The 16562-nt window shown below is 56.3% G+C and overlaps 1 protein-coding gene across 1 annotated transcript in view; it reads left to right on the top strand.

Moving 5' to 3' along the window:
* Positions 1-16562, top strand: part of FLT1 (fms related receptor tyrosine kinase 1) — a 139578-nt gene that overhangs the window by 104690 nt on the left and 18326 nt on the right. Inside the window, exons 16-20 of the mRNA XM_036228396.1 lie at positions 2941-3047; positions 6145-6277; positions 10721-10825; positions 14142-14255; positions 15888-15976. Of these exons, the coding sequence (XP_036084289.1) occupies positions 2941-3047; positions 6145-6277; positions 10721-10825; positions 14142-14255; positions 15888-15976 (548 nt within the window). The remainder of the gene's footprint in view (positions 1-2940; positions 3048-6144; positions 6278-10720; positions 10826-14141; positions 14256-15887; positions 15977-16562) is intronic.

Genomic DNA, 16562 nt, shown 5'->3' with positions numbered 1-16562 from the left:
ACAGAACTGATGGCACCCGGGGACAATTTTAAATTTCTTTACCTGAAATTGCTCTTGACCATGTACTTCAAATTTAAACCTAGTACAGCATTTCCATACACCACCATCCTTGAGAGGCGTTCCCAGCTTGTGTGCACGGATTCCTAAAAAGCCACATAAACAGCATGGCGGTAACTTTAATATTCCTACATGCCTGAGAGTAACATAACTGCACCAGTCTGGAACCCCGGACCATACGGGAGTGATGTCCCTGAGACCCCGTGCTAGCTCCCGTCACTGTCGGGCCCCACCCCGTTTCCGCTGGCCTCCTGGGCCCTGCCATGTGCAGCTGGCCTGTCTCACGCGCTGAGCTCACCAGCTGTCAGCAGCGAGTTGAATCTGGGTCTGGTCAGGCTGGCGTGTGGATATCTGACCTCGGAGAAAACACCCACAGCAGTTCACCTAACCTCGGACAGTTCCGACGGTTACTTTCCAGATAAAGACAGAGATCGAGCTATCAAATGAGATACAGAGATACTACGTTATAGCTTGTAAAACCCTTATTTTTGTGTTCAGTAAGCAGAAACAGAATATGAAGTAGATCTTTCCCTTCTAAAAAAATGTTCATCTTGAGGAATGTTTTTAATGAGTTGATTCTTTAAACGTATTAAGAGCACACAAACACATTCGGTCCCATGAAAGGAATTTTGCCTGAGTAAGGACTGTGGAATTACTCCGGGGGTCAACTTCCTGCCCCGCAGAATGCAGTGGGAATGTTCCCACAGTGGCGGGGGGGGGGGAGGGGGGGCTCCCCCAGAGCACTCCATGCAGGAGGCATCTGAGACGGTTCATGCAGACAGTGCCCTGTCGAGATGCTATCAGCGTTTCCAAGGGCCAAAGGCCACTGTACCCTCAGCAGGTCCCAGCAGGAGTCCACAAAACTTATTTACAGCATAAGCAGAGAAGTGTGTGTGTGCGAGGCAGCATGCGACCTCTCACTGAGGGGGAGAAAATCCAAACTCACGTTAACTCGAGCTTACGATACTCCCATGGAAAGGATGCACAGGAGAAAAAGGTGGTAGTACTTCAAAACATCTTCGAGGAGGTTTCTCAGTCAGTCCCATGAGGTCCAGGGACACTCAGCCCCGAGCTGACCGAGCGGCACATGCAGCCACACTCACTCGCTCGGCCTGGCCCATGTCCCCGGGATACCAGTTGCGCACCAGGCGCCCCTCTCGACGCCAGGGAGGGAGGGAGCCGAGGACCTCAGCCCTGCCTCCCGAGGGAGGCTTTGCTCGCAGCTTCCCGCACGCTCACCACGAGGGTCTGAGTTCCAGACCGCGGGCTCCAGACCGCACCCGTGGCAGCGGAGCAATGGGCCCAGGTCCACAGGGCGAGGCGAGGCGGGAGGACTCCGGGCTGGGTAAGCTGCCGAAGGGGTCGTCCAGGGGAGAGCTGACGGCGCCGTGATTTAGGCGGTGACAGGGGGCTGGCACAGGAGGCGACGATCTCGTGAGCCGTGGGAGCAAAACGGGCAGGACTTTGGCGTGAGATGGACACACAGAAAACGTCAGTCTGTCCTCTCCGCTGAAAGGCACGCCGCAGGGGCCACGGCGCAGAGCAGGACGTGTGTGCGCTGCCACAAGGGGGGGGGGGCTCGGGGCCTGGCCCTGTCCTGGCCCTCGCCAGGCCCCGCCGTTGCCCCGGCTGGGTCTCTACGCACACCGCTCCCTCCGCCTACACTCCCCTCCCCGGCCTTCACCTCTGCAGCCCGAAATCCCCTTCGAACGTCTCCTCTTCCAAAACAGCGCTCCGTTCTCTCACCCTCTGAAACCCTTCTTGCCTCATTTCTTTGGAGCTGCCTCGACTCGCGCCTCGGCTGCGAGCGCGCTCCTCGGGTGCCAACGGCCCCTCGCTCACCCTCGCGCCTCCTCCCTGCCTGTGGTGGGTGCGCTCCATTTCTGTAGACCTGAAACAAGAGCCGGCGAGACGAGGTATTCGTCTGTGACGCGGGATGTCACTGCCACCGACTTCACAGGGTCATCGTGGAGCTTGGCAACCAAGTGCCCAGTAACTGGTATCACCCAGGTCATCACTTCTAACGAAGAATAAGTTTCATTTGTTCTTGGCCTAAATTAATACTAAGCCTCTGTCTCCTTTTCACGAAGTTAAAGGCTCAGGGCATCACTTGAGAATGCCTGAGAACTGTCCCCTGGGACACCTTCCTGCCCGTGGGGGCGTTCCTTTGTAAATCCCACGGTGCTTCCCCTGTGGAGGCTGCTCTTGAATATTCTGGGTCTTTTCTTTCTGGTCCTGGGGCACAAGCGCTCAGCCTTTGATCTCTGTGATCCTGGGGCTGGAGGTGCCTAGGAGTCGTCCCACCCCAGCGGGGTCACCTCTTGGTCACCTCTCCTCACCTCAGTCCCCGCAGGCTGAGAGGTCAGCAACAGAGCCCCTGGACGTGGGAAGCTGGACATGGGTGAGCTGGCCTGGGGGTTCTGAAGGGACTGAGCGAGCAATTATGACAGTCCTTGAGATTTCTTTTTATTTCTAAAACCTAATTTGAAGAATTTTGTGAGTCCCAAAGAGCCCTGATACGTAATTTTTTTTTTTTTATAATTCTAAAATCCACTAGGGAGATTTAACGTCTTTCAGATTTAGCAGTTCAATGGCTTTTATATCTGCCTTAATTTTTTCCCATTCTTAATTTCTCCTGATATTTAATTGGCCATTTCTGGGATTATGAAGTTTGCACACTCAGCGGCACGATTCCTGGACAGTCTCCTAGGCTAGTGCAGGTGGATTAGGACGATACCACGGGCGCTGCGGGAATGAGCAGCCCCGAGGGCATCGGTGCCAACCGCCTCTGCGCCATCCAGGGCCCCGGCCCCACCTCCGATCCCGCAGGGTCCCTAAGCCTGAGGACCGGCTTAGCAACAGTCTTGCGTTGTGTCTCTCCAGGCACCTCGGACAGATCGAACCTGGAGCTCATCACGCTGACGTGCACGTGTGTGGCCGCGACCCTCTTCTGGCTCCTGCTCACTCTCTTTATCCGAAAACTGAAAAGGGTAAGAACATTTCAGGGCGGTTCTGTGCTCCTTTCCACGTCAGAGTCTAAGGCGCCCGGCCGACGGCTCGCGCGGGCACTGAGCAAACGCTAGCCCATTCCCTTCCCTCTCGCTCCTGGCGAGCACTGAGGGGTGAAGCAGTCAAACGTCTTATCCATAAAGCGGGGCGCTCGCACAAGGCTGCGACACAGGCGGGTGAATGTTCCCAGGCACAGAGGGGGTATTCAGGACCTAAAAGTACGCAAGAGAGTCTTTCCATTAGACTCAGCGTGAGACCCGTGGAACCTTCATTTTCTGAACCTTACTCAGAAATAAAAGAAACAAGTCAACTGCAGACACACCTGTCAACACAGGAACGGAGACGTGCCCTGTGCTGCACGCCGCCGGAGCCCTGGGGAAACAGCTCCCGGGAGCGCGAGGTGGGCCGGAGGTCAGGGCGCCGGGTTCCTCTGAGGCCTGCAGCCGGCCTGCTCCTCTCCGCGCAGTGGGGGGGGGGGGGGGTGCCGACACTCCGCGTGCGTCCGCTCACCGTGCCTGCTCGAGGCGGAGCGCCGGGCCCTGCGTGGGCCTCTCCGGTGACAGTGCAGGGCGGATGACAGTGTGCGCAGCCCAGGGCGGAGGCCGGCTGCGCTCCGCAGACACACGTGAACGTGGACAGGAGTCAGCCGAGGGAAGACCGGAAGGGAGGGAGGGAGGCCTGGGAGGGAGGGAGGCCCAGAGGCCGCGGGAGTTCAAAGGCCGGGGGAGAAAGAACCTCAGAGACAGCAGAGTTCAGAGACGGACTTTGAAGGCTGCGGCTGGAAGGGAAGCGGTGGAAAAGCACAGCTGCCGCGCCCCGCGCCCGGCTCCCCGTGCCCGGCTCCCCGCTCCCCGCGCCCGGCTCCCCGCGCCCCGCACCCAGCTCCCCGCGCCCGGGCAGCACTGGCTGCTTCGTGCACACGGGAGGCACAGGGACACAAACCCGGAAAGGCAAATGGGGACCACACCGAGTAGGTGTGCGGCACGTCTAGAATTCTGCGGCATTCCGATGTCGTGAGAAAGGATGGGAGGAAGAGATGACCATCTCAACAGAATGCCCGTGGAACGGGACGAGTGAGTGGCTGTGGCGGGCAGAGAGGAACGAGGCGTCAGAAGCTACTTGCATGCGGTCTCTCGAACCGCAACGTAAACCCCTCATTTATGATAGACTTCACCCTTTTTTCCCCTGCCCAGGCCTGCGTCATAACTACAGCTAGTTCGCTGATGCTTATTACTCGCATGGGCCCAGTTCTGACAGTTTTACGTGGATTATTTCATTGATATTCGGGACTCTCTGAGATAAGGACCCTCATTATCACCATTTTACAGAGAAGGAACTGGCTTAGGAAAGGTCAGCAACTCGCCCGACGCTCCGGGCTGGTCAGAGGTCGAGCAGTGGTGGAGTCGGGTCGGCCTGGTCGGCCTCCACGCCCCGGCTCCGAAGCGCTTGGCGGTGCACCCCCCGCTGCTCAGTGTTAATGTCAGCTGCAAGAATAAACATTCGTCAGCTACGAGTCTGCTATCACGCTGTCCTCAGAGCCCTCGCTGCAGGTTTCTGGTGCTTCCTCTCCTCTGCCTTATTGACATAAACCATGACGCCCCATAGGTGCCTCACGGGGACGTTGCTTTCCATCGCCTGCCCCCTCGGCGCCTCTGTCAACACCACTGGCACCCCCACCCCGGCCCCCGCAGAACCCAGGTGTCCCTGCCAGGCTTCAGCTCTCCTCTGCTCTCTGAAGGCTGGAGTTGCTACTTGTGGCCTTGGCCACACTGGACACTGAAAAGTTTAGGCATGTGACCTGCTCCGGCAGCTTCTCTGATGAACGCCCAGGACCCCGCATAGGAATTCCCACCCCCCGCAGCCTCACGGACCCGCATGAGTGCCTGCCAGGCTGGGCCCTTCCAGCCGACACCGGGGCAAATGGCAGCTCATGACAAACGTGCTCCAGGTCTTCCTGTTTTCCATGCTTTGTGGGGGCCAGGCAAATCTTTCTGCCTTGAGCAGTTAGTGATAATTTCTGTGAGAAAGAGTCTGACTGCAAGTGATGGATGAGGTGAGCGGTGACAGCCCAGAGCAGGGTGAGGGCTGAAGAATGTGGACGGGTGTGGGATGGGGTGCGTGGGGAGGCTGTCTTCTCTGCTGAACTCTGACCCTGTAAAGGACAGGCGCTGAAGGACGGGCCCTAGAATGCCTTTAAATAAAATGCACATAACTTTTGGGGTGGGCGAGCTTACTTCCTCTCTGTCCAGCCCACAGAAGGGAAGTCAGTTCTATGAGTAACAAGAAATACACCCGGGGGTTTGAGTCTAAGACAGTAAGCGCGTTGGGGAATAAAGGGTATTTCCTGGGGCTGCCTGGCATTACCCAGATAAAACAAGCACTCGAAGGCAGATGCTCGCCTTCCTCGTTTGACATCCCGCCAACGGCTGGAATGAGGCTACAAGTCCCAGGTGAAATAGCCCACTTTGACTTCTAACTGAAGGCAAATCTCATCCTAACGCCACTAACAGACCCTGGAGCCGTTTCAGGCCGCTGCCGCAGCTAAGGGGACAGGCCCTCACCTCACAGACTCGTGCCTCTCGGCTGTCCCATGGGCTGGGCTTACTTTGCCCCCTCTGGCCTTTCTTGCAAGCACAAGGAGGCCGCCGCCGCGGAGTGCCCTGTCGGCCCATGTGTGACATCTACCGCCGCTGACACAGAGCGGCCACGGAAAGTTATTGTTAGTCGCTGCTTGGAACGGTTTTATGAAAATGCTTTGCGTTTTTTAGAGGACTGTCGTGGGCTATTTAAGAGCAACCAATAAGGTCTCCGGAGAATCTGAGTGTTTCACGTGAGATAGGACAGCAGCGCCCGCACCACAGAGACGCAGCGTAGGGGCCTAAGGCCTGTCCGCTGACCCCGCGCGCGTAATGTGATGTGCGCAGGTGTACACGGCGGGCTCCTGGCTGTCCCCACCGCAGGTTTCAAGCAGGTGAACCCCAAAAGCAGCAGACATGCCAAGCGTTGCTTCCCATCGGACAGCCGGGGGTCTTTAAGCTGGTTCCTTGCTGGTTACTCTGGGGTCTCTTTATTTCTCAGTCTTCCACGGAAATAAAGACGGACTACCTGTCCATCATCATGGACCCGGACGAAGTGCCGCTGGACGAGCAGTGCGAGCGTCTCCCCTACGACGCCAGCAAGTGGGAGTTCGCCCGGGAGAGACTCAAACTGGGTAACGTATCCGTCCGACAGAGTCCCGACCCTGGGATGAGCACCTACTGTATGCACTGCTTTGCGACTCAACGGCCTGGCAAGGGGGTGGGCGCGGGGGCGAAGGCCCCTGCTAGGTGCCGAGCCGCGAGGTCAGGGGACAGGGAGCGCCTGCTCGCGCTCTCCGCAGCCCTCGGGCACCTGCTCCGAGCAGCAGACACTCGGCGTCCGCTCGGCACGCTGAAGCGCGCCGTGAAAGCGGAGAAGCGCGGGAGACAGCACAGCCCCGCTGGGGCCTTACGGGCGCAGGTGCGCTTGGTGACAACGGGGAGGAATTAGGCCTGTGCGCCCCGCACGCCACGCAGGGCGAGCGCGGCACGGCCAGACGCGTGTGCGAGGCCACGTACGGGGCTGAGCCCCCGGGGCATGTGAACCGCCCAGCGGCGAAGGCCCGCGGGTCACTTGCAGGGCAAGGGCTGCTGTTTTCTAGGTAGCGCGGACGCCATCAGCGCCAGGCCAGCGTGCCTCCCCCAGCTCCCCCCAAGCTCCCCCAGCCCTGACATCGCAGTGCGCGTTAGTCTCCCGCCGTGGCTACACAACACAGGGCCCCACGCACTCCCTCCCGTGAACGCTCCTGAGAGGTCTGCACTCGCGCCCACGCACGCCAGAGTCGTCAGTGGCTGGAACCAGGACGAGAGATCGTGCCCCCCGCGCTCCTGGAGCTCGTCGCTCCGTGCGAGGGCCGCTGTCCCCATTCCACGGCACGGCCTCCCCGCCCCACTGCGGCCCGCGCTGAGGTGTGAGGCGACCGAGGGGGAGACACGACCTTTTTGTTTCCTGGGGCCTTGGAATGATTCCGCTGACTGTTCCTCCTCCATGAGAACGAATTTTTGGCCCCAAGAGCATGTTCTCTTTGGCTTGAGGAAGAAAACTGGAAAGCAGTAAAAAGCTGGAGAGAGAGGCGAAAGCCAGTAATGGTGCTGACGGGAAAAAAACATCGGCTAGATTTAGAGCAGCTCAGGGCAGGTGGCACAGGAGATGAGTTCCTTCTGCACGTCTGAGCTGCGTGGCAGCCAGCCCGGCCCCTGCAGTGACCTTGGCAGGGGACGTGGGACACATCCCCACAGCCGTAAGCCTTTCTCAGGCCACGCCGCTTGCCAGTTATTGGCCACGATCAAACATGCTTCTTCCGGAGCAGGGCGCACGAGCTTCCCATTTCTTCGTTCCTTCGCCTAATGTCATCGCGATCCACCACACACAAAGACACTGCTGGGCCCCCGCCGGAACCCCCCGAGGCCCCATGGGTCTCAGCGAGCCCATTCCAGGAGAGTCTCCTTGTCCAAGGTCTTTCTCACGGCTCTTACTTTTCAGAGTTGCCAGACGCTATGATTTGCTTAATGGATACGTGAGTGTCTTTGACGACTGAGAGAAAGTGCGGCACACCAGCTACCTGTCCTTCGGCACACAGCGTGGCCCTGAGGGCCCGAGGGGTGCTCTCCTACTGACTCGGGAGCAAACAGCCCTAAGACTGGTGTTTCTTTGTTCAGCCAAGTAGATGGCAGAAAGCGATCCGAGGCAGCGTCTGGCCCGGAAAGTACCCAAGGTTACGCTGCAGAGGGAGAGGAAAGGCGGGCTGGCCGGGCAGCTGCGGAGGGGGCCCAGACGCACGAAGCACACGGACCAGGCGCGTCCCATTCCAGCCGTGTGCGCCCTGTGGGCTTCTCTTGGCAGCGCAGTCGGGATTCACACTGCCCAGGGGGAGCTTAGGTCACAGGCGTTGGTGCCACTGAAATTCCTGAGATCCGGCGAGTAAAGAAACGGTTTTGTTAGTGATCCCTCACCAAGCCTCAGAGAGGACTCGGCTGCTCCAAACTACCACGGGAGTTGGGAGGACGTCCGCCATCGCGTCCTCCCACTGGAGAGCGAACGCAGAATCGGCCAACGCGGGAAACGACGCGAGGAGCCCGGCAAGCGGACGGCGCCTGGACCGCTGCCGCCCCTCGTCAGACCGGCCCCGAGTGACGGGCGGGGGCCAGCCCCGTGCTGCCACGCACTCGGTCCGCAGCGCCCCGGGGACCCCGGCCAGTCGTTCTCGGAGGAAATTCCAACGTCCCCTCATCGTATGACGATGACCTAGCACTGTGCCGGGCCAGTTAGTGGCACGTAGGCAGCACTAAGAAGGTCTTAAGGGGAAAAGGATCAGACGGGGTCAAGGCCAGTGTGACCGGGCTTCCTGAAACTGGAACCGTGGTCTGCCGAGGGGGTCCCACGGGCCAGACGGGTGAAGGGCCGCGGCAGCCCCGTGCGGCTGCGAGAGGCGGCAGCGAGCTTCCGAGAGAGCAAAGGGAAACCCTGGGGGGAGCCGAGGGAGGACGAACCGCTCCTCACTGACAGGAGCCAAGTCCCCAAACGCTGCCACGACGGCTAAGGGAGTGCTCGGAGGCCACGGCTGCGAGGGAAAGGGTCCCACCCGCCCCAAGCGAGCTGGAGCCTCGGTGGCCTGTGGACGGCTGTCCCAGGGTCCAGAGTGTCGCACTGTCTCTCAGACTCGGGACTCTTCGCGTGAGACGGCGGAAGGCCCTTCGGAGGAAAAACGCTCTCATCCTCGAGCGCAGGGGCTCAGCCTCCACTGGCCGCAGCAGCACCGCCAGGCTGGGGGCGGTGCCTGCTGGTGCCCCCTCCGCACGGTCCCCACGGTCCCCGCATCCGGCGCCGCCAGGCCCCCGAGGCTCTGCCACTTAAACCGAGAGTCCGCATGCTCGCCCGTGTGTTGGACAATTTTGTCTGAAGAAGGAAACTCCGACTATGTCCCTGTGCAGGGCATGTCCTCTGGGCGGAACGGGCTTTGTCAGTCACTGCAGGGGCACGCGACCAGAGGAAGAGCATGTCACCAGTGCGTCCCTCTGAGAGAGATGCAGAGACAGCTACAAGCGGCTCACGTGACTACGCCGGAAAATGCAATTCTCTCGCCTCCCAAGTGGACGCCGGGCGGCTGGCAGTGAAGATACCAGGCGGGGGTGGGGCGGCGGCACCTCTGTTACCGCGCGGTTGTGCATAACAGCGTGCGGGTTCGAACGGGGGAGGGGCGGGGAACCTTCGTGGCGCCCTGTGCAAGAATCCGAACAAATGCAAAACCACGTCCTCTGGGGAAAGGGACTGGAACGGGAGGGAGGGAGGGAGGGAAGAAGGAAGGAAGGAAGGAAGGAAAGGAGGAAGGAAGGAGAGGAGGAAGGGAGGGAGGAGAGAAGGAGGGAGGGAGGCTGGCTGGCTGGCTGGCTGGCTGGCTGGCTAACTCAAGGCATGTTATCGGAACAGTCTGAGAAAGAAGACTCGCCAGGGAGAGGAGGCTGTTGTGTTAAATTAACACTCTAATTACGAGGACTTAACTTTCGACCAGAGGCATTTTCGTGGCTCCCCCCGCCCCACCCCAGGAACCAAAAAGGGTGACCGCTCTGGCTCGCTCTTCCTTTCGCCCCATCAGGCCTGAAGTGCACGACTTGTCTAGGCTCTCCTTAGCCACCTAGCCCCTGAGATGCAGGGGAGCCGAGGGCTCCCGGGGTGCCCTCCTCAGGGCCCATCGCTTTCCAGGTCTCACATCCCCTCCGTTTGCCCGGGGCTGCAGGAGACTGGCTTTGAACGGCCCCCAAATTCCCCAGCGCTACTGTTCCCTCTGCACGAATAGACAGGGACCTTCTGCGCAGCGGGCACAGGGCGAGGTTCTGGGCACATTCAGACACGGTCACAGCCGCTCTCCGTCAGGCTGTCCCATGGACGGGTGAGGAAAGAAGGGGTGAACAGTCGTCACAGCCCGACGTAACGGGCGCCCCTGCAGACGCCTGGCTCTGTTACTGCACTTGGCCACCTCTCTGTGGTTGAAGCAAACTGCTCCCAGGGGTCGACCACGAAGGTTTGTGATCTGGTGAAGTCGTGTTAGATCCTGGGAATATTCTGCCTGACAGAGAAGTCAGATACGACTTAGTGGTTTTTAGCTAGGAAGCATTATTGTAACGAACAGCAATAAACACCATGCCCGATTTCTCCCCGTCTGCTGAAAACACATCGGATGATCCGCAGCGGCACGAAAAGGGACTCAGGTGGAGCGCAGGGGCACGTGCTTGCTAATCAGGTTACTGAACAACTGAGGAGCCTGCCCGGGACTCGGTGGCCTCTCCCTCCCGGGGGCCTCTGTGAGGACACCCACTGTCCACCAGCACCAGAGCCTTCCAGGGGCCCAGCCCAGCCAAGGAGGATGAGGGTGCCTCGAAAGCACAGGACAGAGGTGGGAGGAAGAATCTCCAGAAATGTGTCCCTAACTTTGACTCTTCCGGGGCCAGTTCATCGGAGCCCCCTTCAGAGCTACGCGCCTCACGTACGCACCCGGGAGAGGTGGCAGCTCCTTCCTGAAAAAGACTTAGACTCGCCCAGCTGGCTTGGCAAATAAACCTGTGTCTTCTTTTCATTACAGGCAAATCGCTCGGAAGAGGGGCCTTTGGGAAAGTGGTTCAAGCATCTGCGTTTGGCATTAAGAAATCACCCACGTGCCGGACGGTGGCCGTGAAGATGCTAAAAGGTATGGACACGGTAGTTTGGCTTTCGACCGACCCATTGCACCCCCTAAACATTGGTGCAAGGTGAACACAGCCTGGGAACACATACGAGCTGTTTCTGCTCTGGCCACGCAACTCCCCTCTGCTGCCAGAAGCGTCTTGACTCCAGGAGTTTTAGAGTGGGCCAGCAGGAGCTCGGCGCAGGCCTTGTAAATGAAACAACGCAGCCCGGTCCACAGGAAAACCATTTCCGTGACCTTGGAGACCTTTCTCCCACCACATCTCAGACCCTAGACGATCAGGGACTATGGTAACCACAGGTTCAACATTTTGGAATGATCCACTATGACGTCAGAATGGAAACTTAGCTGCACATCATAAATCCCGAGGGCTAAGCTGGGGCTTGACCCGACTGTGGAGGAAAACTGGAACAAATGAGCGGATCCGAACCACAGATTATTTCACACTGTCAAGTCCCGACCAGAAAACATTTTCTCTTTAGCAATTTAAAAAAACAACAGCAAAAACAAATCCTCCTAGCGCTGAATGATACGACCAGCCCGTGATGCACTGGGGGCTGGAGGCAGGTCACGCGGTGACATGTGAGCGCCGCCACAAGGCAGGCTGCTGGCGAAAATCAGTGAAAAGTGCGAAAACCAGACACCTCAAAGACTCAGGTCCCTGCGTAGAAAATACTTCATCTCCCCTTTGTGCTAGATTTTCATGTCACTTTAACGCGTTTTAAAGTCCCCAAACCAAAAAAAACAGGACTGAACACCCAATGGCCAGTTTGCCGCCTTCCGAAGTCTCCCAGGTGTTGGCAGGGGACTGAGGCTCGGGGAGCCACGCCCCCGACCAGGCAGGTACCCAGCGAAGGCTCCCGGAGAAGGGGGCCATTTGCTCAGGGGACTTCACAGCTCCTCTTCCGGCACCAACACTGTCACTGCAGAAGTATCGGGTAATAACGTTTTCCACGTCGAAAGGCTGTCCTTTGCAAGGGAAGGCTTTGATAAAACTCTACAGAGAACTCCCGAGTTCTAGTCTGAAAGTAACCAGGAAGGGAGTTTGCGCCCAGGAGCCAGGACTTTGTGGGAGGTGGATGACTCGGATGGCAGCAGGCATTTCTGTGAAAATCCTACACTCCAGCTCCCCAGCCTGGACAGCCCCACCCCAGATTCCAAAGAGAAGAGGCACCAGCGTGGCTGCTGTGTGAGAAAGCCGCAGCCTGGGTGCTTTAACACATGTGGAGGGACCACCCGAAGTGCCATTTTCCTTACTGTCCCCTCTGCAGCCTGCGAGGTAGACATTATCCCAGGGTGCCTATGAAGACACGTGGCCCAGAAAGGCTGTAGCCTCTGCAAGCTCCCAGTGCAGAAGGAAGGGTCCGATGCCAGTCCCCCAGCTTTGAGGGCAGCGCCTTCCCCCACGGCACGGTGCCACGCAGGAGGGCTGCAGAGACCGCCTCCCGGAATGCCCCGTTGCTCCAAAAACGATTCTGGCCTGTGTTCCAGAGGCAACATTGTGTCCAACCCTGAGACACACCACACTGAATCTGGAAGCATCTGCTTCCTCGGCCAGCCCCAGTTCCCTGCCTAGCACCACCACGCACTCTCTCTAGGAGAGGTAAGTCTGCTGCCCACGCTTGTCTGTCATGGGAGCAAGAGGACACCTGTGGCCCTGCCCAGACAGCCTGGTTTCCCTCGGTGCTAAAGGCGCATAAATGCATGCAGCGACTGATGAGTCTGAGAGGAAAAATTCTGACTCGAGCTTTTTTTAGAGACCCAGAGAATCTACTCCATGCAAACAGAAATAGTGTGCCTAATATCTTTATAAGTGTTTATCTTTTTAGTTCCCATCAGCCTCGATTGAAAAAGATTGCCAAATAACCCACTATGTAAAATTCCTAAAAACCACTTCCATTCAGCTTTCTCGTTTTTAAATTGGCTAACCATCTGTTTCTAGGAGAAACTGCAAAGGCAGACTGTCAAGTGCCATGAGTCAGAAGCTCTTTCAAAGCGTCCTTCGGTAAAACCTTTAACCTTTGGGCCTTATGCCCATGTCTGAAATGAGAAGAGTAATCATGCTGTTTATTTTTCTAACAAATAAATATTGAGTGAGCCAATCCCAAGCTCATAGGGAGGCTTCTAGAGTTTATCTGGTTATTATTAAAAAATGACTTGTGCTTATGAAATACCACGTCGGTATTTACCACAGTGTCAAATGCACATTCCTTGCCCCATTCCAGGCCTGTCCTGAAGAAATACTCGCATATGTGAACAAAGATCACACACAGGCTACATCATTTGTAATGGCAAACAAACAAACAAACAAACAAAAACCACCCTGTACAGTCTAAACATTAGGAATGCCATTGATCAATCAAAAAGAATGGAAAGTCTTCAACATATAAAAGGGGGTAAAAGCAAATTTTTAAAAATATACATGTAATCCCATTTCTACAAACAAAAACAACAACAACAAAAAAACCCTTTGTTCGGATATTTATAAATGCATAAAAAAAGGTCTGAAATGCCTAACGTCTAACAGTGGTCACTTCTAAAAAGGTAAGTGGGTTGGAGTGGCTTTCACTTTTTACTCTACATAACATCACATCGTTAGAAAATTTTACAAGATTATATGACTTTTTTACTTCTAAAAATAACTTCAAATGTTTAAATGCCTTAGAAATCAGCCAATGGGAACGAAGAGAGATAACAAATTTAATTCAGCTTTAGACTCTGCTAATTCTTAGACTGATGTTGTTTATCTCCGAGAATGAAACTAAAGTCAGATGCTAAAGGATCCTCACAACTTGCGATAACCCTGAGGACTCTGGGGAGGAGAAGGCTATAGGGAGCATGTAACACACGACAACGATGTTTACAGAAGGGGCCTCCCTGCTTCTTACAGGCCCCCTGTGCTCCTTCTTTGTAACTCCCCAAAGAGGGGAAAAGCGAGAAAAAGAGGCGCACTGTGGGCGCATCCCCTGCCTGGATGGTTCTTGCTGTGCCTGGTACTGACAGAGGGAAGCCTCTGGAAGGCGCTTCCACAGGGTGCCCGGCTCTGAGTCAGCCCATTACCGAACAGGACTAGGTCCAGTGAGAGGAAACGCGGTGACTAACCCCACCGCCATGCTGGGCCTTACTGTAATCAAAAGGATGTTGGCTCGGGAGGGTGGGAGTAATGAAAACAGTCTGCAGACTTGGCCCTTCTGCAGAATGTGGGGAAGTTAGCGAAACAACCAGCTGAACAGTGACAAACCTGGGGGCAGGAATGCCGCCTCCGGCGGAAAGGGCCCCATTGTCCGGTCGCCTTGACTCTTCCTCGCTTCTCACACAGAGGGGGCCACGGCCAGCGAGTACAAAGCACTGATGACTGAGCTCAAGATCTTGACCCACATCGGCCACCATCTGAACGTCGTCAACCTGCTGGGAGCCTGTACCAAGCAAGGAGGTAAATGAGAAGGGGCCGGCCGCTCTGCCTCGCGGTGCACGCGCTCACAGTGGAGTTCTCCCACCTGCAGCTCCTTCTCCCCATCCCTGCTCCCCCTCGCCTCCTGGAAAATGGCCTTTTGGCCAGTGCAGAGGAAATAGTTTGTCCACTTATAAAAGGGGGCACCCACCCTAGAAAAACCTTCCCTATTCAGTGAAAGGTTCTGTAGGTGCGTGATCACTGCTGGAGCCAGAAGGAAAGGTGTAAAGGACCTACGCTTGTAAATGTTTTCCAAGCTGAACAAAGGTAGCAGAGATGAAAGGTAGCCAGGAAGACCTACCGGCTAGGGGCGGCGGTGGGGAGAAGGCGCTAAGGGCTGGGGAGGCCAGAACTAGAGTCCCAGGGACCTAGACACAGCCACCTGCTTCCCTATCATCCTTGAGCAAAGCCAGGTGAGCAGCTCTTCCTCGAGTTTTCTGCCTTGGCAACCTCGTCCTGTTTGCCTCCCCTTTGCACCGGTGATTCTGACCGGGGGTAACCAGAGAACCCACCTTGGGGCGCGTGTCTGAGCCCCGCAGAGCCGGCTTTAGGCTGCAAACACCCCTTCCCCAGGAAAGGCGAGGGTCGCTGGCCCCCAGGAAGGTAGCCGGGACGCACCGAATCCTCCCGGGTGGCGGGGAGTCGTGGAACCACCGGAAGCCACCGCCACCGCCTGTTCTGTAACCCGTAGGGAACGGTGTCGTCGGGGTCTCTAACTCGCATTTTTAAACCAGCGAAGTCCTGAGAGACACAACACCCCTCTACTGGGCCGAACCCGGCCGCTGGGAGCCGGGGAGAACTAGGCCGCCAGGGCCGCGGCCTCACGGAACGTTGGCGGCCGCCGGCACGACCAGTTCCGGGTCACCCCGCTTTGACCTGGAACCGGAAGTCGCGACCCGCGGCCGGCCGCGTGCCGAGTCTTCAGGGCGCCGCGCGAGAGTCAGCGTGCGGCTCGGTGTTTCTTTCTTCCCAGCCCTCTTGCTTCCTTTTGACCAGGACCCGGGAGACGCTGGGGTCAGGCTCTGAGCTGAATGTGACTCTATTAAATCGTTGGAGGCGGGGGGAGGGAACGTGAAAGAATAATATTTTGTGACTCGAAATGGGTGTGAAATTCAAATTGGTGTTTCTAAGGGGTTATTGAGCACCGTCACTCTGGCTGCTTCGACACTACCAAGGCCGAGCGAGCAGCCGTATGGCCTACGAGGCCTAAAATATTCACTGTCCCGTCCTTTACAAAAAAGTTTGGTCCCTGCTTGAGCCCTTCTTAAGCCGCCTAACAGTGGGGTGGGTGACAGTGTCCTGAGGCCCCTCTGCTCACAGAGGAGCCTCTGGCTGGCAGTCACATGTGGAGCCCCGGCTCTGGCCCCTCCCCCCTTCAGTTCTTTCTCCTTCTAGTCTTTCTGCTTCTCCCCCACCCGCAGTTGTCTCCTATTCCTTTTTGTATTTTCTGAACCCCTTCTTAGCTTAAATTGTAAAAAAGTCTCTCACCCTGAGCTGCATCCCTAGGTCCCGCTAATATAAAGACAAGACGGTTGGAGGTTTCTGAGGCCCGCTGATGGCTGGCAAACAGCTGACCGGCTGGGTGTGGCTGAGCATGTGCTGTTTTGGCTACAGGGCCCCTGATGGTGATCGTGGAATATTGCAAATATGGGAACCTATCCAACTACCTCAAGAGCAAACGAGACTTATTCTTTCTCAACAAGGTAAGGAATTTTGCAGTTGGAGGTTTTGAAAGATAGCAATGAGTTTCCATTTAGGCTGTAGAAGCATAAAGCAAGAGAAACCTATATTTTTCCATCAATGACTAAGCTTAAAACTCAATATCTGCTTTTTCCTCCTTTTCTATTTTTTCCTTCCATGCTCATATACTGCACTCTTTTAAAATTGTTTATCTTTTAAAAATGTTTTCACTATATATCACACTCTCTGTGGACAGCACCGAGAACATTTGATCTTAGTGTATGCAGCAATAATTAGGGGTTAAAGTTTACTAGCCATCTATCTAAATATCTATCAGGTCATCTTGATAACCTTATTTTTTTCTCTCTCTCTAGATATATAGAAACACACACAGATCACTTAGTCATTTGTTTCTTAAAAGATGATAGCAAATCTAATCGTCTCCATTTATTAGATTACAGAAGTTTAGGACTCAATCAACTGACTTCACAGTCAACAATAGACTGACGATGGGGCCCAAGAAATCACTTTCTCCTCTTCCTACGGCCCCTTCTCCCACTTCCCCCAACCCTCCCACCCTTGTCACCCGTATACAGACACCAAATCAGT

The sequence above is a fragment of the Rousettus aegyptiacus genome, unplaced genomic scaffold (genome assembly GCF_014176215.1).
Source record: "Rousettus aegyptiacus isolate mRouAeg1 unplaced genomic scaffold, mRouAeg1.p scaffold_m13_p_11, whole genome shotgun sequence".
NCBI lineage: Eukaryota > Metazoa > Chordata > Mammalia > Chiroptera > Pteropodidae > Rousettus > Rousettus aegyptiacus.
The sequence above is the reverse complement of the archived record's forward strand: the minus strand, read 5'-3'. Positions and strand labels throughout refer to the sequence as shown.